Source organism: Somniosus microcephalus, chromosome 2, assembly GCF_052327205.1.
Source record: "Somniosus microcephalus isolate GS21.2 chromosome 2, FLI_Smic_1.0, whole genome shotgun sequence".
NCBI classification, from domain to species: Eukaryota; Metazoa; Chordata; class Chondrichthyes; order Squaliformes; family Somniosidae; genus Somniosus; species Somniosus microcephalus.
The window spans coordinates 325,485,946-325,511,905 of NC_140988.1; the positions used below are offsets into that span (position 1 = coordinate 325,485,946).

General features: G+C 44.8%; 1 protein-coding gene across 10 annotated transcripts in view; it reads left to right on the forward strand.

Annotated features, from left to right (window-relative positions):
• Window positions 1-25,960, forward strand: part of tcf4 (transcription factor 4) — a 679,628-nt gene that overhangs the window by 336,647 nt on the left and 317,021 nt on the right. For all 10 annotated transcript variants that reach the window (XM_085974559.1, XM_085974581.1, XM_085974567.1 and 7 more), the window contains one exon: window positions 25,113-25,171. In XM_085974559.1, the coding sequence (XP_085830685.1) occupies window positions 25,113-25,171 (59 nt within the window). The remainder of the gene's footprint in view (window positions 1-25,112; window positions 25,172-25,960) is intronic.

Below are 25,960 nucleotides of genomic sequence, written 5' to 3' on the forward strand. Positions count from 1 at the left end.
CCTATAACCCGCTGATACTCACCCTGTAACTACAACCAGAATCCCGCTGCACGGCGCAAGATATGGTCAGGTTCCCCAGTCAATGCTACCTTTAACAGGCCCCATCTCTCTTCCTAGCTTCTTGGACTTTGGTTTGGACTCAGGTTCCGCTGCGGTGACAATTTTGAATTGGGAGCCTCAGTCAGAGCTGATCTGTAAATGGTCTTCACATGTCAAAACTGACCGGCATAGACTTGAACCAAACAGAGGTCGCATAAAGAGCTGCAGGCTCAGTGTTTGGCGGACTTCTCACAGAACACTTTGTACTAAACTCCGCTTAGGATCAAGATTTCTAAATCACTCCCTGGACTCGGGCTTCTTTTCATAGAGTGATAGAAATTATATCACTGGAGAAACCTGTTCAGCTTCCAATGCCTGTGCCGATGCTGGTGCGCTATCCTGTAACCCCATTCCCCCCTCATATCCTTTTATATTCTTCATTTTCAAATACTTATCCCATTGCCTTTTAAATGATGTTCTGGTCTCTGCCTCAAGCTAATTGTGGTGAAGCATTCTTAATAACCTTCATCCTTCCCCCTTGGTTCTTCCAGCGAGATTGCTTGGTCTTTGACCCCATTTTTTTATTCATTCATGGGATGTGTGCATCGCTGGCAATGCCAGCATTTATTGCCCATCTTTAATTGCCCTTGAGAAGGTGGTGTTGAGCCACCTTCTTGAACCGTTGCAGTTCATGTGGTGAAAGTACTTCCACGGTGCTGTTAGGGAGGGAGTTCCAGGATTTTGACCCAGCGATGCTGAAGGAATGGCGATATATTTCCAAGTCAGGATGGTGTGTAACTTGGAGGGGAACTTGGAGGTGATGGTGTATCCATGCGCCTGCTGCCCTTGTCCTTCTAGGTGGTAGAGGTCGCGGGTTTGGGAGGTGCTGCCAAAGAAGCCTTGGTGAGTTGCTACAGTGCATCTTGTCGATGGTACACACTGCAGCCACGGTGCGCCGGTGGTGGAGGAAGTGAATGTTTAAGATGGTGGATGGGTGCCAGTCAAGCGGGCTGCTTTGTCCTGGATGGCGTTGAGCTCCTTGAGTGTTATTGAAGTTGCGCCCATCCAGGCAAGTGGAGAGTATTCCATCACACTCCTTATTTGTGCCTTGTAGATGGTGGAGAGGCAATTGTTCCCCATTTACACACCAGTGGAAACAAACTTTCACTATTTACACACAGTAATGTCCCCAGGTTTCACAAATGTTTTTATTGGCTGCTCTGCTCTTGGCGCCTATCCCACTCACCATGTTCCTGCAGCTGCTGCTGTTGGCTCTGCAGGAAATGTTGGGCCCCTAACCCACTCCATTCCCCCCCTCTCCCCCTGCCTGAGCCCCAACCTCCATGACACCAGTCTCCCTCTCTACCCTTGAGCCCCCAATCCCCATCCACCTGATCTCATTCCCCAGTTTCTCCCCGAGCCCCCATGACCCGACCCCTGTCTACTTCTCACCCTGCCTCCAGTCCATTGTTGCACTCTCCCCACCCAGCACCCCAAACCACCCCCCCCAGTCACCCACTTTCCCCCCACCACTCCCGAACGCCAATCACCTGTCCCTTAATCTCTGTTTACCCTCTTCCAACCCCAACCCCGCACCTCTGCCATTCAGTCTCTCACTCTCTCTTCCTCCCCCCTCCCCCCAGGCTCCTGGCTGTCTCTCCGCCTGCCAGTTCCTTTTCTGGGTTTTGCTAAGGAGGAGCCAGCCCTGTGGCAGTGGTGGTTGACATCACCAAGCCAGGTGACGGCGCCTGGGGGGTGGTGCTGCTGTGGCGAGAAATTTAAAGGGCGATGTTCTCTCAGGGTGCTAGCAGCAGTGTCTGGGAGAGTCATACCCCATTCGAGGAGACTCTAGGACAACCCAGAAGGGCAGGCAACGTCATCTGGTGCTGCTTTTGTGAAAGTGGAATTCAGGGCTGGGAGTCAGTCACATGGGAAGATTGACCCAGTCAGGTGTGGTAGAATAAATCTACCTTGTAAATTTGTCTAGGTTGGATTAAAGCTGTTGATAACCAAGATCGACCCTGAAATATTACACAAAGTATTACAGGAAGTGGTTGATGGGACACCCTATACACAATACTTTTACGTAGTGTATATAGATATAATATACACTTAAATGGAAGAATTATAGTATATGCTGTAATTGTGTGCATCCGTGTAAGGTCTTTATAATGATGTAAAATTTTAAGGAAAATTACTAACACAACAATAGAAATGCTGTAGAGATGAAAAGAAACACAGTGAATGCTGAAAACCTGAGGTAAATTGCTTGAAATACACAGCAGGCCACTCGGCTGAGACGTTAAACCGAGGCCCCGTCTGCTCTCTTACGGTGATCGTAAAAGATCCCATGTCACTATTTCGAAGAAGAGCAGGAGAGTTATCCCTCATGTCCTGGCCAATATTTATCCCTCAAACAACATCACAAAAAAATGGATTATCTGGTCATTATCACATTGCTATGTGTGGGACCTTGCTTTGCGCAAATTGGCTGCTGCGTTTCCCACATTACAACAGTGACTCCACTTCAAAAGTACTTCATTGACTATAAAGCACCTTGGGACATCCAGAGGTCCTGAAAGGTGCTACATAAACGCAAGTCTTTTTTCTTTCAGAGTTTCAAAGAGAAATATTTGAGGGGGACCCTTTGTCATTCCCATTTAGAAACATAGAAACATAGAAGATAGGAGCAGGAGTAGGCCATTCGGCCCTTCGAGCCTGCTCCGCCATTCAACGAGATCATGGCTGATCATCCAAACCCTAGCACCCGGTCCCAACACCGACAGCCATCCCACCCAAGCCCTATCCCCGTAACCCCACGTATTTAATCACCCCCTAACACTAAGGGTCAATTTTTATCATGGCCAATCAACCTAACCCGCACATCTTTGGACTTATAGTATTTCTTACCATTGTAATAGAAAAGCTGTGGCTAGCTGTTGTAGTCTTGTAAAATTTCAGAGATATTCACTGCAGAATATTTATTTTGAATTTCAGTCATTTGCCCTGCCCCTCCCATGTTCTTGTACCTGCTACTGATACAACCCAGAACCAGTCTGCTTGGCTCCTCTTCGTGGCGAGTTAGAGTAGCAGACCTCCAGCCATTTGGCCACAGAAAGTAAGTGGGCAAAGGGGATAAAACATGTTTGTTTTGTTTTAAAAAAGCAATAATTACGAAGAGCATAAGACACCATGGGAAGAAAAAGGACCCTTTAGTCCAGTAAGCTCAATGCACATTTAAGTAGACTACCCAAACATAGACTCTACCCCCAACCATCCTGAGATGAAGTACTGTATAAAGTACTCAGAATAACACAAGAGAAAAAAATCCTGCTGCAAGCCAATTAGATTTTGATGTAAAACCCAAAAGACTGGTTCCTCGTGAATTTTAATTTACTGCATTTAAATTCTGAGCAAGCTCACAATGTACAATAATTCATATAATTTTTTTCAGTTAATTATAGTAAATTTTAACACTCCCTCCTCCCCTCCTTCTACTCTGTATGAAGTGTGAACCCATTGGATGAGGTGCAAATTTCACCTGATCTGATCCTGTTGTGCTGTGTGAGGTGAGGAATGCAGTACTACAGTTGTGTTTGCTACTGCCTACAGGATGAATCAAACGTGTTTAAAAGTGTCTGTCTCAAACATGTCTCATCAAAATTAATTTTGCATGAAATTTGCTGGCAAATCTGGATGTATCCATGCTGCAGCCGCAGTGCGCAGAGGTGGAGGGGTGTAATTAGAGTTCAGTGGCAAGGGTGCTCATCACGTGGACTGCTCTGCCCCTGGATAGTGTGGGGACAAAGACATGAGTGAGATTTTTTTAGCAGCAGTTGGAAGTTGAGGTAAGGTGTAAGTTTTTTATTTCGACTGGCATTAAATTGACAGCAAGAGCAATTCTTTTGAAACAATTTGGAATAAGTTTATTAAACACACAAACTCATGCAACAATTTGGAATAAGTTTATTAAACACACAAACTCATGCAAGTTTATTAAACACATACACTCATGCACATCAAAACATTAGCCTACTGGTATCCTATGACTCTACTCGGTTACAACTCATAAGGTAATGGGTTAGATTTACACAGACTAGTTCTTCCCTGAGTTAGGCAATGCATGTGGCCTTTTTCCTTGCTTTTTGGTCTGGTCTGCAGAGGGAGGGCTTCTTGTTCTTCTGCATGGTTGTTGAGAGAGAGCCTTTGGTTCCTTGTTTTTATATCTTTTTAAAGTCCATTGTCTTCTAGTTTAAATTCTTAAGACGCCAGGATTGGGTCTTAGATTCTGGCAGTTCTTGATTGGCTTTCCTTTGAACATGTGTCTGTCTGCAGTGGCTGGTGCCATTTCTTCCTTAGTTCTCCCCTTCTTAGGCAGTCCCTCGGAACCGAGGATGATTGCTTCCACGTTAAAAATGAGCTCGCAGGTGACTGATTAGTCCAATGCAGGACCTACAGTCTCTGTCACAGGTGGGACAGACGGTGGTTGAAGGGGCGGGTGGGTGGGGTGCTTGGGTTGACGTGCGCTCCTTGCGCTGCCTGCGCTTGGCTTCCGCTTGCTCCCGGCGAAGAGACTCGAGGTGTTCGGCGCCTTCCCGGATGCTTCTCCTCCACTTTGTGCGGTCTTGGGCCAGGGATTCCCAGGTGTCGGTGGGGATGTTACACTTTTTCAAGGAGGCTTTGAGGGTGTCCTTGAAGCATTTCCTCTGCCCACCTGGGGCTCGCTTGCCGAGCCGGAGCTCCAAGTAGAGCACTTGTTTTGGGAGTCTCGTATTGGGCATGCGGACAATGTGACCCATCCATCGGAGCTGATTGAGCGTGGTCAGAGCTTCGATGCTGGGGATGTTGGCCTGAGCAAGAACACTGACGTTGGTGATCCTATCCTGCCAATGGATTTGCAGGATCTTGCGGAGGCAGTGTTGGTGGTACCTCTCCAGTGCTTTGAGGTGCCTGCTGTACATGGTCCATGTCTCTGAGGCATACAGCAGGGCAGGTATCACTGCTGCCCTGTAGACCATGAGCTTAGTGCCGGGTTTGAGGTCCTGGTCTTCAAACACTCTCTTCCTCAGGCGACCGAAGGCTGCACTGGCACACTGAAGGTGGTGTTGGACTTTGTCGTCGATGTCTGCCCTTGTTGACAGTAGGCTCCCGAGGTATGGAAAGTGGTCCACGTTGTCCAAGGCCTTGTCGTGGATTTTGATAATCGGGGGGCAGTACTGTGTGGCAGGGGCAGGTTGGTAGAGGACCTTTGTCTTACGGATGTTTAGTGTAAGGCCCATGCTCTTGTATGCTTCGGTGAAGGTGTTTACGATGGTTTGGAGTTCGACTTCCGAGTGAGCGCAGACGCAAGCATCGTCTGCATACTGTAATTCGACGACAGAGGATGGGACGACCTTGGATCTGGACTGGAGGCAACGGAGTTTGAACAGTTTCCCATTTGTTCTATAAATTAGCTCCACTCCAGTGGGGAGCTTACTGAGGGTGAGATGGAGCATTGCAGCAAGGAAGATTGAGAAGAGCGTTGGTGCGATGACACAGCCTTGCTTGACCCCGGTTCGTACGTGAATTGGGTCTGTGGTGGAACCGTTGGTCAGGATCACGGCTTGCATGTCGTCGTGAAGCAGGCAGAGGATAGTGACAAACTTTTGAGGGCAGCCGAATTTGAGGAGGACACTCCATAATCCCTCACGGTTCACAGTGTCGAAGGCCTTTGTGAGATCAAAGAAGGCCTGGTACAGCGGTTGGTGCTGTTCCCTGCATTTCTCTTGTAATTGACGTGCGGTGAAGATCATGTCCGTTGTGCCCCTTAGTGGGCGGAATCCGCATTGCGACTCTGGGAGAAGCTCTTCGGCCACTGGGAGAAGGCGATTGAGGAGGATTCTTGCGATGACTTTCCCTGTGGCAGATAGCAGGGAAGCTCCTCTGTAATTACCGCAATCGGACTTGTCACCTTTCTTGAAGATGGTCACAATTACGTCGTCTCTGAGATCCCCTGGCATGCTCTCCTCCTTCCAGATAAGAGAAATGCCATTTCTTGCTCAGTTAATTGTTTGTTGACACCTTTCAGTGGCTCTTGAGTTTCGATGGTGAGTTTCGATGTTGTCTCTGTGAGGGGTTATCCTGTTATGCAGGTTTCCTTTGTTAACTTTCGCACCGTTGCCTTACCCAGGGGAGATCTATACACATCAAATTTATCTTAATCTTATATTAATAGTCTCGAGTTCATCACACATACAAAACATATATTTTTATTCTTACAAGGGGCAGAGATGGATCATGTGATGGAGGTTGACTTGGTGATGGACCAAATGCAGGCTATGCGCAATCAAAATTATCTTGAGTGAGAATCCAGGAAGGAGCATAGGACCATGGAATTAAGAGTTGAGATGCAGAGGGCAGAAAGGATGGCTTCGATTTTGCCAAAGTTGAGATGTCGGAAGTTCATCTATGATTTGATGTCAGATTCTTTGGCCAGATTTGTGTAACGAGAAAAGGGCCAATGCAATATTTAGGCTTTTGCTACAGATAGAGGGGAGAGTGCACCTATCAGCCTAAGTACAAAACTATACAGAGGCAGCTGAGAAAAAGTACCAACTGGAAAGCAGTATAACAGGAGCTGTAAATTATAGTACCAAGAAATTCTTCATCTAACTCAAGTCTTCATTCTCATCTTCAAATCCCATCACTGCCTTGCTCCATCATTCCTTTCTAAATTCCTCCAGCCTTGTGTCTCATCTTGCATCCCCCATTTCTCCAATTTGAAGCCATGTTTCTCACTCCCTCCCTTTCCAATATTATAGTAGCAAAAAAGGTAGTCAGGGAGGAAATTCAACACCCTATTGTGTCATCCTTGAGCATCTCTGATTTTAATCGCTCAACTATTGGTGGCCGTGCCTTCAGCTGCCTAGGCCCGAAGCTCTGGAATTCCCTCCCTAAACCACTCCGCCTCGCTACCTCTCTTTCCTCCTTTAAGACGCTCCTTAAAACCTATCTCATCTGCTCTAATTTCTCCTTATGTGGTTCAGTGTCAATTTTTGTTTTATAACACCTGTGAAGCGCCTTGGGACGTTTTACTACGTTAAAGGCGCTATATAACTACAACTTGTTGTATTGTGCGGCTGCCCAACCTATAACCCCAAGACCATGGCAATCCAGCCCACGAAACAGACGACACAATCCCATTTGCAATTATTTCTTATTTTCTGGCTTGTCCTGTTTTTTTTTTTGTGATCCTGGAGGTTTGGAAAGGGCTTTTCTTATCAGTTGTGCCATTGGTGGATAAATCCTAAAGTAGAATACCAATAAATGTATCAACAAGTTGAATATATGCAACTTCATGGGAATATGGATTTATTCTGTGGTGTACTCCTATCCTGCCCATGAAGACACAAAACTTGAACTGCCCTATTATCCCTTGTCCATCTTGAATATGAAGTGAGTTCTGCTTCACACCCATAATGTCATAATCTGTCTTTTCTCTTTACGGATGTTAACTTATTTTCTGAGTGTTTTAGTATTTTCTGTTTTTAATAATCGGGTTTACACCTGGGCTGATCAGTGGCAGATGAAGTTTAATATGGACAATGCAAGTTGCTTCATACGGGAAGTAAAAATACAAGACACATGTTTTCTCTAAGTGAGATAGAGCTTGGCAAGAGGGAAGTTAAAGGAGACCCAATGGTGTTGGACGACTTGTCGCATACCATGTCCAAACAATGCAAGGCAGCAGTAAACAAAGTGAGCAGGAATGCGGGTTATATTACTAAATTACTTGAGTTCAAATCCCTAGAAGTCATGCTGAGGCTCTGGTCAGGCAACAGCTGGAGAACTGCATACAGTTCTAGTCGCTGCAACACAAGGGAACCATTACGGCATAGAGCCAGTACAGAGGAGAACAATGAGGCTGATACCTTGCATTAGAAGGATGAGCAATGCAGAACAATTCGATAAGCTGGGATCTTCAGTCTCAAAAAGAACGCCTCTGACAGGATCTTACAGACTATGCATCAGATATGGGATACGGAAGGTAAATCTCGAGCTATATTTTCAGGGCAGTCGGAAAGGAGGGATAGGTTCAAGGTTTTGAAGGACAAGTTTAGGACAGATGGCAGGAAGTACTTTACACAGAGGCTCATTAGCTGCTGCAATGGGTTGCCAGGAATGGTAGTTGACGCCAGGACCCTGCACTCATTTGAGAAACAGCTAGATGCTTTAATGGGGAGATTGTAGGGTTGGTATTCTGAAAGGATAAAATCAAATGGACCAAGGGGCCTTTTTAAAAATCTACCCTGTGATCTGTAGCTTCGTACACCAAGTATCTTCAATATCTATGGGTTGATTGCTGTGCTGCACATATTTAAATTGCATATATAACACAGCTTTCATCTCGCTGCGTTCATGACCAAAAACCAGGTCAAATGGTACAGGTAAAATGGCCTTTTGTGGCCAACTTGTAGCCTCTGTTAATTTGATTGTGGCACATGATCACAAAACGCACAGCTGAAAATCAACCACACAGTACATTGCAAAGGAGTAGGCTTTATAAACAAGTTAGCGTTGAAATCTGGCAACAATATGGATGCTTTTGAACGAGACCATCGAGTCGGTTGCATTTTCACCGGTTATAAACATTTTATCCCAAACATGAGTTGTGCGAAAATGGTAACGAGGTAGCCCTGTGATTGAAATAAGATGAATTTAATGGGGATTCTGCTAAAAAAAAAGCTCTCTGTACAACCCACTGGCTTCAGTGACTCTTTGGTACCTTTTAGGTTTTGCCTTTGCTTGAGCGCTGGAAGGTTGCCCATTGATGTCATGGAAACACTTGAATCACTAAGAATGATTCATGTCTCTGCTTTCCTCCCATCCTCCCCCACACATGCAGGAATAGTTTTTTTTAACCCTTGCAGTATTTGGAATTAATATTCATTCCAAATACATTTGGCATTAAAGTCCTGTTCCCCCTTTTCTCCTTTGATGTCTCTCAGCACTAGACCTCTATCTGTTTGAAGTGGGGTGGGATGGGGTGGGGGTGGGGGATCAGTGAAAGAGAACTGGACTGTGTGCTTCTGTACGATTGCCACCAACACAGCTTTGTGATGAGGGCAGAGCTAGTCTTTTCAATCTCCTCTCTGCCCCCCCCGCCCCCCTTTCACTGATCAGCGAAGTACTCCGCTCTTGCACAGTGCCCCATCCAGCTGCTTATTTCAGAATTGGTGAAGCTTGCTGCATGAAGCCAGTTGAGTCTGCATGTTGATGGAAACTGCATTTTAAACTCGTCCATCTCTGCCTTTGAGGGGGTTCAGTACTTGTGTGTCTACTGGTCAATGATAAACGTGACCATGAGTGGCTTTGACCATCAACTGCTTATTATTTGCACAAACGTGAAAAAGATCTGGAAACCAAAAAGAAAGAACAATAAAATCAAGTTATAGCTTTAATAAAATCAGGGAAGAAAAAAAGCACAGCAATCACAGTCCTCGCTACACAACATTTGTGCCAAAGTGGTTTCAGTTCCTGTTATTCAGCAGGGTAAAAGTATAAACAATATGCTACATAGGGAGGGATTTAGTGGTTAAAAATGCAATTAGCTAATTTTTAATTTTTTTCTTAAATAATGCTTTACTACAGTAAACGTTACCATATTAATGCTATTATTTTATGCCATTCTAATATGCACTGGACGTACAATTTCCCACATTAGCTGCAGATTATTTTTCTGTACAGCTGAAGTGTTGACGTTGCAAACACCGTTAACCTTATGTGAATGTCCTTATTGCTTTCAGTTCACAACAGAAACGTAAAATATTTAACAAAAAAGATGGCGCCTCAAAAACAACATTTTGTCTTCGTGGAATTTAAATCTCTTTTCAGATTCGTAAAGTCTATTTACAGGCTATTAAACCCATCAACAGCTGCTTTGTGAAAGTGCGCAGCATATTTGAACTCCTCTTTGTTTTGGCCAGTCCTATAAAAGGACATAACCTCAGAGTCCTGCTTGACATTCACCAGTCTGCTGAAGGGCTCCACAAAACATGAATTTATCTTTGTCTTCCAAATGCTGACTTTCCTTCAGTGCATTTTCTGGTTTTACATTGTTTTGAAAACTTTTAATAAATGGATCTTCTGTTGACCTATAACTAATGACTTGAACACATCATAATAAAATGTTCCTGACTGCTGACGTAAAATTTCCAGACACGGGACCATAACTGAAATAAGATTAAACATTTATAGCATCATTCAGAGTATCCTATTTATGTATCAAGGATAGAGGAAATATTATATTCTCATACTCTATTCACTCTATTAAAATCCATTGTAATGTTATAAAATCTGCCATTTATCGAACATTTATGTACTTTTAGGTGTCGCACTTCAGATGTCACACATTGGCTAATGCAAATTCCTGTGCCACATGTGGTGGGGAATATAAAGAAACAAAGGTTTGGTGTGTACATATGTTGAGCAACATGTAATACCAAAGCCACAATGTCACAGCCTCTTAGCGCTGTATAAACTCGTCCATCAGTTGGAATTTGTAGTCTTAAAATGGACATGCAGTTAAAATTTAGCCATAGAATAATAACACTGGGGTAGAAATTCTGCCTCTGCGTTCGCCAGCCCGCAATATCCCCTCCAATAAAGTGAATGTGGCTGGTGCGCACAGAAGTGAAATTTCTACCCCATTGTGTTTTACATCGTATGATGTCAATAGCACATCCCCTAATTCAGCGTGAACAGCACAGTGAGAGATGGAGTAGTAATAGTGCAAAAGCCTTACATATGCACACACTTCTTGTCTGTCACACTTCAGATGCCCGTGGCAATACAGACACCACGCATTGTGCTATGCAAACTTCTGTGCTACACTCACAAAAGTTTAAAGAAACAAAGGCAGTAATTGCAATTAACCTATGAATGAATAACATCAATTACATGTTTTTGGTTTGTTCTCATGTTCTATGTTAGCAAGGCCACATTTACTCCCCTTCCCTAATTGCTCTGAGAAGATGAACCGCTGCAAGTCTTCTGCCGATGGTGCTCTCATAATAATGTTAGGTAGGAAGTTCCAGGATGTCAACCCAGTGACAATGAAGGAAAAGTGATATATATCCAAGTCAGGATGGTGTGTGATGATAATGTTCCTACGGTATTGCTGCCCTTATCCTCTATGGTGGTAGCAGTCGCAAGGCACGGAGGTGCTGTTGTATTAACCTTGGTGAGTTGCTGTACATCCTGTAGATTGTACCCACTGCAGATGTAGTAGGGCGGTGATGGAGAGGTGGATCATAAGTCGATTAACAGGTGTGCCGGTCAAGGAAATTGTTTGATTTTTTTCTAGCATTAAAGAGACACATGCTTACACTTTAGCAGCAGTGTAATACATTGTGTTTTACATGTTATAATGTTCTAGTCATCTTAAAACATTATGGGGGAAAAATTGAGTTGCGCCCCTTTTGGGGCGCTAACTTCGCCGGGGCGCTACTTTTAGCACCCCGGAACAATTAGTGCCCCCACTGCCGAAATTGAGTGGTAGTGCCCCAAGAGGGAAGCCGGGCGCTACTGGAAGTGCCCTGCCTCCCTCTTGTGGCGCTGCAAGGGAATATTGCGGCGCTATGTGGCGCTGCGGCATGTCGCGCCGCGGTATTGCAGGCCTTCCTCCCCTTCTTAAATTTTAATTTGGACAGAATACAACTGTGTAGCCAAAGAAAGGGAGATTGCAATAAAATGGTCTTATTTTCTGGACTTCATCCTCCTGTAAATTCTTGGTAACTTTCATACAGACTGAACAAGTTGTACTTCATGTGTAAAATAACCCAGTAAGTGGCATAACACACTTCCTTAACAATAACAGCTGGGCGACTGAGGATCAGAGTGCCGGCAAAAGAGCCCGGCACTCAAGAGAAGTACCGGGCTCATGGAATGCAGCTGGCACTCCGCGGAGGGGCGGGTCAGGAGGCCGGGGACGACAGCGGAGGCAGGTGCTGGCAGGGGGGCCAGCCGCAAAAATGGCCGCCCGGCACCTCGCCTTTAAATAGCACTGCCCCAGCCGCAGGTAGGCCCCCCTGACCCCATCGGACATAGCGTCCGGCGGTAAGTCAGGGGGCGTGAGTGGGGCGCTGCGCACGACGATGATGTAATCGCCGGCAGTAGCGCCGCTAATCTCCCGCTGAATTTCGCGGGAGGTGTTGACGGCGCCGCGCTCGGGCGCTAGTTGCTTTGCGCCCCGTTAGCACCCTCTTAGGGCACTAACGGGAGGTGCAAAGCAACCGAATTTTTCCCCCTATATCCTTTTATTGTGCGCAGTGCCACATGGGAGATTCCTTAGAAGAACCATTGGAGTTTATAGTATGGAAGGAGGCTGTTTTGGCCAATGCGTCTGTGCCAACTCTTTGCTAGAATATTCCAAAACTAATCTCGCTGCCCTGCTCTGTCCCCATAGCCCTATATCTTCCTCTGCTTCAATTAATTATCCACTTTTCCCTTAAAAGATACTATGGTCTCTGCTTCAACTACTCCCAGCAGCAAAGCTGTCCATGTTTTAACAACTCCCTGCGTAAAGAAATTACTTCTGATCTTGTTCCTCACTCACTTAGTGACAATTAATGACTCCTTGGCCAGCCAGAGGAAATATTCTATTAATATTCTATTCTCATACTCTATTAAAATCTGTTGTAATTTTATAAACCTCTATTAAATCTCTGCTCCAGTGGAAATAATCTCAGCATTTCAAATCTTTCCTCATAACTTAAGCTTCTCATCCTGGTATCATCTTAGCAAATTTTCGATTTTCATGTTCTTTCTATAATGAGCTGCCCAAAGTTGCATATGATGGTCTCACTACAGCTTTACCATTGGCTTGTAAAAATCTATAATTATCTCTTTGCTATTGCACTCTAAGCCCTAAAATGCTGTTGGTCTCCTTTATGATTTCATGTAGCTGCACTCTCACTTTCAAGGAATTGTGCATGTGGATCCATAGGTTTTTAAGTTCCTTCACACCTTTAATGTCTTTCATTTGGGGTATATAATTGTGCAATGCTCCTATTATCCTGATAAAGTAGTGTATCATCCAATTTACCGTCACACATCTCCATTTCCTGTTTGTAATAGTTCTCTTCCATCCTCATTACTGTGTCCTGCTTAAAAAAGTATTTTAATGTAAACAGCAACTCTCCAGTAAAGGGAATTACCAGAGTCAGAATGTTTGCAGTCTCTTAATTGAACCTCAGCCTTAAAAAAAAACCTAGATTTTGTGGCCTTATAGGAACACAATTTCACGTTAGACGAATAATGCATTATGCATTACATGACACAATACGCCTCTTTATAAAACATCATGTAATGAGCCTTTGGGGATCTGCTAATCCTTTAAATAATACATAGAAATTTCAGCATAGAAGGAAGCCATTTTGCCATCTTGCGTGTGCCAGTGATAGCTCCATATTGGAATTATCTGCTCGAATTCCATTGCCCGATAGAAGGCAGTAATTTAATTTAATTAAATATCATGGATCACATAATGGGGACTAACTACTTGAGCTTTGTTGACACAAATTGCGACCCCAGTAAAATCATTTGGTTTGTAGATAACAACCTTGGGCTGGATTTTGCCAGCCCTGGGGAGGCGGGTTTGGAGGCGGGACTGCCGGGAAAATGACAGAATTCGGGGGTGGGTGCCCAACCCGCCTCCATGCCATCTTGCCAGGAGGCGGGTAGCCGACCCGCGCCGGGTCCCGGGAAGGGGATTAATGCCAATTAACTGCCTTTTAACAGGTAGTTAACAGGCAGTTTTTTGGCTAATTCCTATTTTGAGCCCTGAAGTGTGGGCTTCCCGATGGCTCCGAACCTCGCCAGGGTCAGCAAGGCGGGCCGCCGGTCTGCGGGGGTCGGAGGGGCCGAGATGTCCAGTGTGCAGGTGAGTAATGGGTACATGTGTGCAGAGGTAAGTGTGTGAGGTGTGTGTAAAGTGTTTTAATAAGTTTTACTTACCTTTACTCTGCAGGCTTCCTCCCTTCAGGTCTCGGGAGTCCCTCAGCTCACTGGCACAGAAAGCAGAATGGTCGCTGAACTGTCAAAAGCTGCAGCCTTCTGCTTTCTGGTCAGGAAGGCTTTCTAATTGAGTCTTGAGTAAAGACACAACTTAGAAGACAGATTGTCAGTGTTTGACAGCTTCACAGAGCTATCAAACGATGACATTTCATCTGTCAAAAGCTCTTGACAGATGAAACGGCACTCGCTGACGTCACCTGTAACTGGCTTTCCCTTAATTGGCTGTTAAGCTTGCTGGGTGGGCTTAACAAGGTCAATCAAGGGAAAATAGCTTGGGTTGGCCACAAGTCGATGGAGGCGGGACTAAAACCCAACAAGTGGGAGTCCCGCCTCCAAAAGCTCCCCATTGACAAAATCCAACCCCTTGTATTTGATGCTTTCTACCCATTATTCTGTTGTTTTTAGTGGGAGGTGATATCAGCAATTACCATTAATACTATTTGGTAACATTTATCATGTTATTACAAGGCTGTGCTTCCTAGCTTTCTTTGCTGAACAGCCAGTGTTCAAAAAGCCAGTTCACAGCTTTTAAAAGAAAACGCCTACTGTAAAGGTCTTGCAGTTTTAACATATCAGCAAATGCTGACTAATAGACAAATGACTTAAATTTGTGACCCAGTGTTTGAGAGAAATTATCTTGGGTAAGATATCAAAATAATCAGCAGAAAACTAGAAAAGAATAGCTGATAAGATTGACATTATCATATTTGTACCACCAGACTGTATATTAATTTTTTGGTGAACTCCATGCAGATGTGTGCTCTGGATTAGGCTAGTTCATTGCCATGTCTGGTAAGCATGGGGCCTAGATGGTTAAAGGTACTGCCGCCAACGGTGGAGCGAAAGGTGGGGGTGGGGGGGATGCTGGGTGGGGCAGGGTTTCACAAGAGGTCAGAGTCAGAGGAACGGAGAGATTGGAGGAGGCTATAGAAATACGGAGGGGCAAGATCGTGAAGGGATCCAAAACTGAAGATGAGAATCTTATATTGAGGCATTAGGGGACTGAGAACCAATGTAGGCCAGCAACGACAGGGGTGATTGGTGAGCTGGACTTGATGCGGATTACGATATGGGCAACGGAGTTTTGGATGAGCTGAAGTTTACAGAGGGTGAAGAAATAAGAGGCTGGCCAGAAGGGCATTGGAATGGTTGAGACTGGAGGTGAGAATGGCATGGATGAGGGTTTCAGCAGCAGATGGGCTGAGGTGGGGCGGAGGAAGGTGGTTACATCAGTGGAAATTCTTTATGGTGGAGATTTTGGGTTGGAAGCTCAGCTTGGGCTCAAGTAGAACACAAAGGTTTCAAAAACAGTCTGCTTCAGACTGAGACAATGGCCAGGGAGAGGGATGGAATCAGTGGCGAGGGTGTGGACGGGGAGTCAAAGAGGAGAGCTTCGAGCTTCCCAACGTTTAACTGGAGGAAATTGTAACTCATCCAAGACTGGATATCGAACAAGTCATCTGACAACACATGTCGAGAGAGGTGATGGAGAGGTAGAGCTGGGTGCCATCAGCAGACATGTGGTAGCTGGCCCCATGTCTGCAGATGATGTTTCTAAGGGGCAGCATGTAAATGAAAAAGAGGAGGGCCCTCTCAAGCCTCCTTTGACAAGTCTAATACCTGCCTGATTGATCTAATATCTTCTCAGTTCAGCACATACAGGATCTTAATGCTACATTCCTTTGATAGGTTCTCATCTGCTCAAGACAACTGGTCATTACTTTGATGTAAATTTGATCCTGACATTTACAACATCTTCTTTCAGTTAGTTTCTGCTGTACTTTTAAAGTTTTGTTTTTGACTATGTCTTGCCTTTTGGCAGCAGTCTTTCATGGGCAAAGAAAATAACTGTATTCCACTTCTCTGTATTTTAACATAGAATAACATGGAATGTACGGCACAGAAACAGGCCATTCGGTCCAACTAGTCTGTGCTGGTGTTTATAATCCACCCGAGCCTCCTCCCATTCCATCTACCTCATCACAGCCTTTCAGCGTATCTTTCTATTCCCTTTTCCCTGATGTGCTCGTCGAGTTTCCTTTTGAAAGCATCTAAGCTATTTGCCTCAATCATTTCCTGTGGTCGTGAGTTCCACATTCTAACCACTCTCTGAGTAAAGAAATTTCTCCTTATTTCCCTATTGGATTTATTAGTAACTGTCTTGTATTTATGGCCCCTAGTTTTATATTCTCCCACAAGTGGAAACATTCTCTCCATATCCACCCTGTCCAACCCATTTTAAAGACCTCTATCGGGTCTTCTCTTTTCTAAAGAAAAAAGCCCCAACCTGTTCGATCTTTCCCAATAGCTGTAATCTCTCAGTTCTGGTGCCATCCTTGTACATAATTTTTGCACTTTCTCCAGCGCTTCTCTATCCTTTTTAAAGTGTGGAGATCAGAACTGTGCACAGTACTCTTATGTATGGCCTGGCCAGGGTCCTATACAAGTTTAACACAGCTTCACTACTTTTGAATTCTATACCCCAGAAATAAATCCCAGTGCTTTGTTAACATTTGTAATTGCTTTGCTGACCTGCAGTGTTGCTTTTACCTGTAGCCCTAGATCCCTTTGGTTCTCTACCTCATTCAGTTTCTTATTTTCTAAGGTAATGTTTCTGTTTTTCCTATCAAAGTGCATCACCTCGCATTTATCGATGTTAAAGTTCTTTTGCCACTTAACTGCCCAGTCTGCAAGTTTTCTAATGTCTTCTTGTATTATATTGCAATCTTCCTCCGTCTTTAGCTATACCTCCATTGACCACATTGGATTGCCCTGATGATGACTTATCTGTCATTGGGCAACTCTCATATTTAGCAGGAATTAGCATGATTTCCAATCTCAACTGCTAGTTTTGGCACTTAAAGTGCTTTTAAAGAGCTTTTGGAGCTCTGGAATTGGTGAGCAGGAGAGGGAAGGATGCTCATTCCTCCTCAGCATTATGAGAATGAGTGCTGATGGATCACTCTGTATACAATGACTAAAAGTTTATAGCTGAAAATTAAAATCTATATTTTTCATTTTAGACATTTTTTGTGAGGGAGGCCGGGCACATTGTATTATAGTAATTACCCTGCCACTACTGAACTCTTTCCTTTAGTACATATCCATCACTGAAAACGATATCCTCAGTTAGTAAACTAGGTTAACACTCAGTTAGCCACTGTAAAATAAGTTAAAAAGAGCCTCTTTCAACACAAAGGAAAACAACGAATGCTGGAAATGTACAGCAGGTCAGTCAGCATCTGAAAGTGGTCCTATTTCAGGTGGGAATGTTCAGCTGAAATGAAGGGCTGGATTTTATCAATGAGGGGTGGGACTGATGGTTGTCAGGTTTCAGTCCCGCCCCTAACGACGTCCGGCCAACCCACGCTATTTTCCCTTGATTGACCTTGTTAAGCCCGCCCTGTGGGCTTAGCCGGCCAATTAAGGGAAAGCCGGTGACAGATGACATCAGCGTATGATGTTTCATCTGTCATGAATTGTCAACGTTTGACAGCTTTGAGAAGCTGTCAAACGCTGACAATCTCTGTTCTATGGCGAGTCCTTGCACTGAAGACTCACCAAACCCCTTTCCTGGGCAGAAATCAGATCGCTGCTGCATCTGAGAATGTAGCAGCCATTCTGTCATCTCTGCCGTTGAGATGATGCACCTCCGGATCCCCAAGGGTTCAAGCCTGCAGGAAGAAGCAAAGGTAAGTAAACTTTTTCTAACACTCTACACTCACCTCTCATACTTACCTCTCCACACTTGCACCCATCACTCACCTCTACAGTGGACTTTTTGACCCCTCTCACCCCCGCAGACCCACTGCTCGCCTCGCTGACCCTGGAGCCGGGAAGCCCACACTTGTGTGGCTAAAATGGGGATAATCCTCTTAACTGCCTGTTAACTACCTGTTAACAGGCAGTTATTTGGCTCTAATCCCCTTCCCGCCTCGAGGAGACGGGACCCTGCGCGAGCCAGGGACCCGCCTCCCGGGAAGATGGCACAGAGGCGGGTTGGGAACGGGTTCGGTACCTGCTCCCAGTTTCTGCCATTTTCCCGGCGGACCCGCCTCCCCAGGGCTGGCAAAATTCCCCCCAAAGAGTTCCACACCAGATAATGACCCATTTTTATCTTTCAGATGTGGACATACCTGCTGCCCATTTTCTGTTTGTCATTTTAGATTTCCGTTGTTTGCAGTTTGTCTTTTGTTCTCATCTTGTTTTAAATCATCTGTGAATCCTGATTGTTGTTCTTCCTGGAAGTCAGTGAGCCACTATACACTTCTGTGAATGTCACCACAGCACTGCTACTAGCTGTCATTAATGTACTCTTCACAGCACTCGGTCTCCTCCACAGCAGCATTGTAACGGTAGGGGTGACGGATTCAATTTTTCACTGTAGAATAGCTGTTAATATACTTAATATAAAATAATGGATGTGGTGGAGGGAGTTACAAGGTCATAATTCAATCTTTTAAGGTTCTACTGACTTTCAGAAACCACTCAATCTTTGTTCATGCAGTTTGCCAGCTTTGTTCCACCTCTGCTCCATTGCTCTATATGTTGTGTGCGGATCCGCAAATATGCAGGTTTTCTTTGCCAATTTGATGTCTCGTATCTGATATTGATTCTGCTCTTGTACTTCCTGTGTCTGTGAGTAAGTTTCAAATTTAGTGCAATATTTAAACCTAATCGTGGCTTCAATACTTATTCGGTTATACTCCTCCTAAGAGCGAAGGAAGCCCAGTAGGGGAACGCATTAGTAAAGTTTGCAAATCAACACAAAAGCATGAAGAAAATATATTTCCCTGGGGTCCTTTCCATAATTTATGGAGCTTTTCCATTGAATGTGTTGTGGGACTGTCCTCTCACCAATGAAAGTGACAGTTATGTCTTCCTCTTCTCACTCATTTTAAAGTTTTTTTCCACTCTGCAGATCTTGCTCTAACCATTTCCCAGCTGAGAGGGCATGCGTGCACACCTATTTACTAAGACCATTGTAACTGGTTGCAAGAAAGTCTTTTCAGTCTCCTTTCATCTGTCCTCTCTTGAGTCATAGAGTTATACAGCACAGAAAGAGGCCCTTCGGCCCATCGTGTCTGCGCCGTCCATCAAGCCCTGTCCAATCTAATCCCATTTTCCAGCATTTGGTCCATAGCTTTGTATGCAATGGCATTTCAAGTGCTCATCCAAATGCTTCTTGAATGTTGTGAGGGTTCCTGCGTCTACCAACCTTTCAGGCAGTGAGTTCCAGACTCCAACCACCCTCTGGGTGAAAAAGTTCCTCCTCAAATCCCCTCTAAACCTCCTGTCCCTTACCTTGAATCTATGCCCCCTTGTTATTGACCCCCCTACTAAGGAGAAAAGTTCCTCTTTATCTACCCTATCTATGCCCCTCATCATTTTGTACACCTCAATCAGGTCCCCCCTCAGCCTTCTTTGCTCCAAGGAAAACAACCCCAGCCTGTTTAGTCTTTCTTTATCGCTGAGGTGCTCCATCACAGGTAACATCCTGGTGAATCTTCTCTGCACCCTCTCCAAAGCAATCACATCCTTCCTATAGTGAGGCGACCAGAACTGCACACAGTACTCCAGCTGTGGCCTCACCAGCGTTTTGTACAGCTCCATCATAACCTCCCTGCTCTTATATTCTATGCCTCGGCTAATGAAGGCAAGTATCCCATATGCCTTTTTAACCACCTTATCTACCTGTTCCGCTGCCTTCAGGGATCTATGTACATGTACACCAAGGTCCCTCTGACCCTCTGTGCTTCCTAGGGCCGTACCACTCATTGTGTATTCCCTTGCCTTATTTGTCCGTCCAAAATGCATCACCTCGCACTTTTCAGGGTTAAATTCCATTTGCCACTTTTCCGCCCATCTGACCAACCCGTTTATATCGTCCTGTAGCCTGAGGCTTTCCTCCTCACAATTTACCACCCCACCAATTTTCGTGTCATCTGCGAACTTACTGATCATACCTTTTACATTCTCATCCAAATCATTTAGATCACAAACAGCAAGGGTCCCAGCACCGATCCCTGAGGTACCCCACTGGACACAGGCTTCCAGTCTCAAAAACAACCTTCCACCATCACCCTCTGCCTCCTGCCACTCAGCCAGTTTAGGATCCAACGTGCCAAGGCACCCTGGATCCCATGGGCTCTTACCTTCTTGACCAGTCTCCTATGCGGGACTTTGTCAAAAGCCTTACTGAAGTCCATGTATACAAGTAATTTGTCTTGTCAGCCAGGTTGAGAATTGAACCCCAACATGCAAGGATTTGTAAGGTGCATATTTGTCCTTATCCCCATGACTCAGTACAACCAATGCACTGTACCTCAGCTTGTCAAAATAGACTAGACTTGGAACTTTCCAAATAAATCATTAAGTAATTGCACCATCCAGTGTGGAACTGAGCTGTTCGTACCAGGTTTAGTCCCCGTTCTGTGATCCAATCTTAGTTTAAACTGTAGTAAGGGTGCTACATTTGGTCTTACCACCCCAGTGCCAGGGGAAATAGCAGTCAGGGCTCCTGCTCCTGATTGTTATCTAGTGGCTCCTGGAAAGTGCATTTGGGTGGATGTTATGGTCGGATATAATTGGTAAAGCTGTGATGCACGCCTCAACTGCCAATTAGCCTGCAGATTAGGACTAGAGGTGTTGTAACTCTGGTTATCACTCTGCCCTGGAAAACCTGCTGTGTGATGATCCTCATACAATCATAGAATGGTTACAGCACAGAAGGAGGCTATTCGGCCCATTGAGCCTGTGCCGGCCCTCTGCAAGAGCACTTCAGCTAGTCCCACTTTCCTTATAGCCCTGCAATTTTTTTTTCCTTCAGGTACTTATCCAATTCCCTTTTGAAAGCCGCAATTGAGTCTGCCTCCACCATCCTTTCAAGCAGTCATTCCAGATCCTAACCACTCGCTGTGTAAAAAAGTTTTTCCTCATGCCGCTTTTGGTTCTTCTGCCAATCACCTTAAATCTGTGTCCTCTGGTTCTTGACCCTACTGCCAATGGGAACAGTTTCTCTCTACCTACTCTGTCCAGACCCCTCATGATTTTGAACACCTCTATTAAATCGCCTCTCAACCTTCTCTGTTCTAAAGAGAACAACCCAAGCCTCTCCAGTCTATCCACGTAACTGAAGTCCCTCATCCCTGGAGCCATTCTTGTAAATCTTTTCTGCACCCTCTCTAAGGCCTTCACATCCTTCAATGATTTCTGCACATATACCCGCAAGTCTTTCTGTTCATGCATCCCCTTTAAGATTGTACCCTTTAGTTTATATTTCCTCTCCTCGTTCTTCCTACCAAAGTGTATCACTTCACACTTTTCTCCGTTAACTTTCATCTGCCACATTCCACCAGCCTGTCTATGTCCTCTTGAAGTCTATCACTATCCTTCTCACTGTTCACTATACTTCCAAGTTTTGTGTCATCTGCAAATTTTGAAATTGTGCCCTGTACACCCAAGTCCAAGCCATTAATATATATCAAAAAAAGCAGTGGTCCTAGAACCGACCCCTGGAGAACACCACTGTGTACCTTTCTCCAGTCTGAAAAACAATTGTTCACAACTACTCTCTGTTTCCTGTCATTTGCTGGCAAGCCTATTATGCGGCACTTTATCAAATGCCTATTAGAAGTCCATGTACACCACATCAACCACACTGCCCTAATCAACCCTCTCTGCTACCTCATCAAAAAACTCAATCAAGTTAGTTAAAAAGGATTTGCCTTTAACAAATCATGCTGGCTTTCCTTAATTAATCCACACTTGTCCAAGTTACTGTTAATTTTGTCCCGGATTATCGTTTCCAAAAGCTTCCCCACTACCGGGGTTAAACTGACTGGCCTGTAGTTGCTGGGTTTATCCTTACACCCTTTTTTGAACAAGGGTGTCACATTTGCAATTCTCCAGTCCTCTGGCACCACCCCATATCTAAGGAGGATTGGAAGATTATGGTTAGTACCTCTGCAATTTCCAACCTTACCTCCCTCTGCATCCCATCCGGTCCTGGTGACTTATCTACTTTAAGTGCAGCCAGCCTTTCAAGTACCTTCTCTTTATCAATTTTTATCCCATCCAGTATCTCAACTACCTCCTCTTTCACTATGACTTTGATAACATCTTCTTCCTTGGTAAAGACAGATACAAAGAACTGATTTAGTACCTCAGCCATGCCTGCTGCCTCCATGCGTAGGTCTCCTTTTTGGTCCCTAATCGGCCTCACCCCTCCTCCGACTACTAGTTTATTATTTATATGCCTATTGAAGACTTTTGGATTCCCTTTTATGTTAGCTGCCAGTCTATTCTCATACTCTCTCTTTGCCCCTCTTATTTCCTTTTTCACTTCTCCTCTGAACTTTCTATATTCAGCCTGGTTCTCACTTGTATTCTCAACCTGACACCTGTCATACGCCCTCTTTTTCTGCTTCATCTTACTCTCTATCTCTTTTGTCAACCAGGGAGCTCTGGCTTTGGTTGCCCTACATTTCCCCTCGTGGGAATGTACGTCGACTGTACCCGAACCATCTCCTCTTTAAAGGCAGCCCATTGTCCCATTACAGTTTTGCCTGCCAATCTTTGATTCCAATTTACCCGGGCCAGATCCATTCTCAGCCCACTGAAATTGACCCTCCTCCAAATAAGTATTTTTACTCTAGATTGCTCCTTGTCCTTTTCCATAGCTAATCTAAACATTATGATCACTGTTCCCTAAATGTTCCCCTACTGACACTTGCTCCACTTGACCCACCTCATTCCCCAGAACCAGATCTAGCAATGCCTCCTTCCTCATTGGGCCGGAAACGTACTGATTAAGAAAGTTTTCCTGAACATACTTCAGAAATTCTTCCCCCGCCGTTTTTACTATTACTATCCCAATCTATATTAAGATAATGGAAGTCCCCCATTATCACTACTCCATAGTTCTTGCACCTCTCTTTAATTTCTCTGCAAATTTGCTCCTCCATATTTTTCCCACTAGTTGGTGGCCTATAGAATACACCTAGTAGTGTAATGGCACCTCTACTGTTTCTTAACTCTAAGCAAATAGATTCTGTCCTTGACCCCTCGAGGACATCCTCTCTCTCCAGCACTGTAATATTCTCCTTACTCAGTACTGCCATCCCACCTCCTTTCTTTCCTTCCCTATCTTTCCTGAACACCTTATATCCAGGAATATTTAGTACCCAATCCTGCCAGTTCTCCATTATCGCCACAACATCATATTCCCATGTGGCTATTTGTGCCTGCAGCTCACCAACCTTATTTACCATGCTTTGTGTGTTTACACACATGCACTGTAAACCTCTCTTAGACCTTCTTGTCATAGAGTTTTACAGCACAGAAAGAGGCCCTTCGGCCCATCGTGTCCGCGCCGCCCATACATCCCTGTCCAGTCTAATCCCATTTTCCAGCATTTGGTCCATAGCCTTGTATGTAATGGCATTTCAAGTGCTCATCCAAATGCTTCTTGAATGTTGTGAGGGTTCCTGCCTCTACCACCCTTTCAGGCATTGAGTTCCACATTCCAACCACCCTCTGGGTGAAAAAGTTCCTCCTCAAATCCCCTCTAAATCTCCTGCCCCTTACCCTGAATCTATGCCCCCTTGTTATTGACCCCCCTACTAAGGGGAAAAGTTCCTCTTTATCTACCCTATCTATGCCCCTCATCATTTTGTACACCTCAATCAGGTCCCCCCTCAGCCTTCTTTGCTCCAAGGAAAACAACCCCAGCCTGTCCAGCCTGTCTTCATAGCTGAGGCGCTCCATCCCAGGTAACATCCTGGGGAATCTTCTCTGCACCCTCTCCAAAGCAATCACATCCTTCCTATAGTGAGGCGACCAGAACTGCACACAGTACTCCAGCTGTGGCCTCACCAGCGTTTTGTACAGCTCCATCATAACCTCCCTGCTCTTATATTCCATGCCTCGGCTAATGAAGGCAAGTATCCCATATGCCTTTTTAACCACCCTATCTACCTGTTCCGCTGCCTTCAGGGATCTATGTACATGTACACCAAGGTCCCTCTGACCCTCTGTACTTCCTAGGGTCCTACCACTCATTGTGTATTCCCTTACCTTATTTGTCCGTCCAAAATGCATCACCTCGCACTTTTCAGGGTTAAATTCCATTTGCCACTTTTCCGTCCATCTGACCAACCCGTTTATATCGTCCTGTAGCCTGAGGCTTTCCTCCTCGCAATTTACCACCCCACCAATTTTCGTGTCATCGTATTCTCTCTTAGTCTGACCCCACCTAATACCGTACTATTACTTACTCTAGTACTATTTATCTTTCCCAATCCTTTGTGCACCTTGTTTCTCCTTTCTAATGCTACATCCTGGTGCCCATCCCCCTGCCAAATTAGTTGAAACCCTCCCCAACAGCAAAACCCCATGTGACATTAGAGGAGCATTTCCGCTTTGATCAGATGTCATCTCCCAGGCCATTAGCCACAGTGGAAATAGACGTTTGTAAATATGATTTCTCTCTTTATTTTAACTTTTTTTTTAAACACAGGATACTGTTTGAAGGACTAAACGAGTTAATTGCTTTACATTGAAAACACTTTGTGCCCGTTCCAAAATAAACGTAATGTCTCCTTTTTAATGCATCATATGGTACTTCAGTAGTTGAAGGCCATGTACTCAAATGTCCCATAGACAGAGGACTATCCATATGTAGGTACGGTCCAGCACTCTTATGTATCCCAGACTGGTGAGCATTAGGGTTAGGGTTTGGCAAAGACCAGCATGTCAGAGCCATCAACATCAGAGAAATGTGAGGAGGGAGATTTATGATCAAAAAGAGTTTATGGACCAAGTTACGCATGGGATGCTGTTTATTTTTAAGAGTGAGACACATCAAAATAGCTTACCTTTTTAACCTAAGTCTCACCCCAAAGTAAGTGACAGGCCTGCTGAGTGCAAGTTGAAATGTTGGTTCTGGCAATGTGCCCTCATCAAAGCCACTTCTGTTATGCTGTGGGTAATTTTATGCAAATGTCATTGTTTTTCAGGCAAAGCGGACAGAGCATCATTCCCATTTGGGAGGGACTCAAACATGCAGGGGTGTCAGGTGAGTAATATGTTCCACTTCCTCAATGGGAGAAGCATTTTAATTACCCTCTTAGATGCGTATTTGTGTCTGTCATTTGTGTTCAAAGCAAATGAGGAGACTATAAGTAGAAAAGTAGGTTGTGTTGTATGTTAAAGTCTTGCCCACCAACCGCTGTGCCCACCCCCCACCCCCCCAATAAACAAGGCATGTTACTAGAAATAATATACTTAAATGTGTTAGGCTATGTTTTTTTCCCTCCTTTTCTCAACGATTTTCTCATTCGAGCACAGTTGTGACACTTGGCGCATTGTTACACTGCAGGCACTGGTTTGAGACTTAGGGGGGAATTTTAACTCCCTGGTGCGAAACATAGAAACATAGAAGATAGGAGCAGGAGTAGGCCATTCGGCCCCTCGAGCCTGCTCCGCCTAACGAGCGGCCAGCCTGTCCGGGAGTGGCAGTGGGAGGCCCAGCTGGTTTTAACAGCCCGGTTGACAAGCCGCTAGTTATGGGAATGTTAGCGTAGTGTTTATGTTACTGGACTCATCATCCAGTGGCCTGGACTAATAATCCTGAGACATGAGTTCAAATCTCACCACGGCAGCTGGGGAATTTAAATTCAGTTAATTAAGTAAATCTGGAATTTAAAAAAAGCTAGCATCAGTAAAGGGGACCATATAACTACCAGATTGTCATAAAAACCCATCTGGTTCACTAATGTCCTTTAGGGAAGGAATTCTGACGTCCTCACCCGGTCTAGCTATGACTCCAGACCCACAGCAATGTGGTTGACTCTTAGCTGCCCTC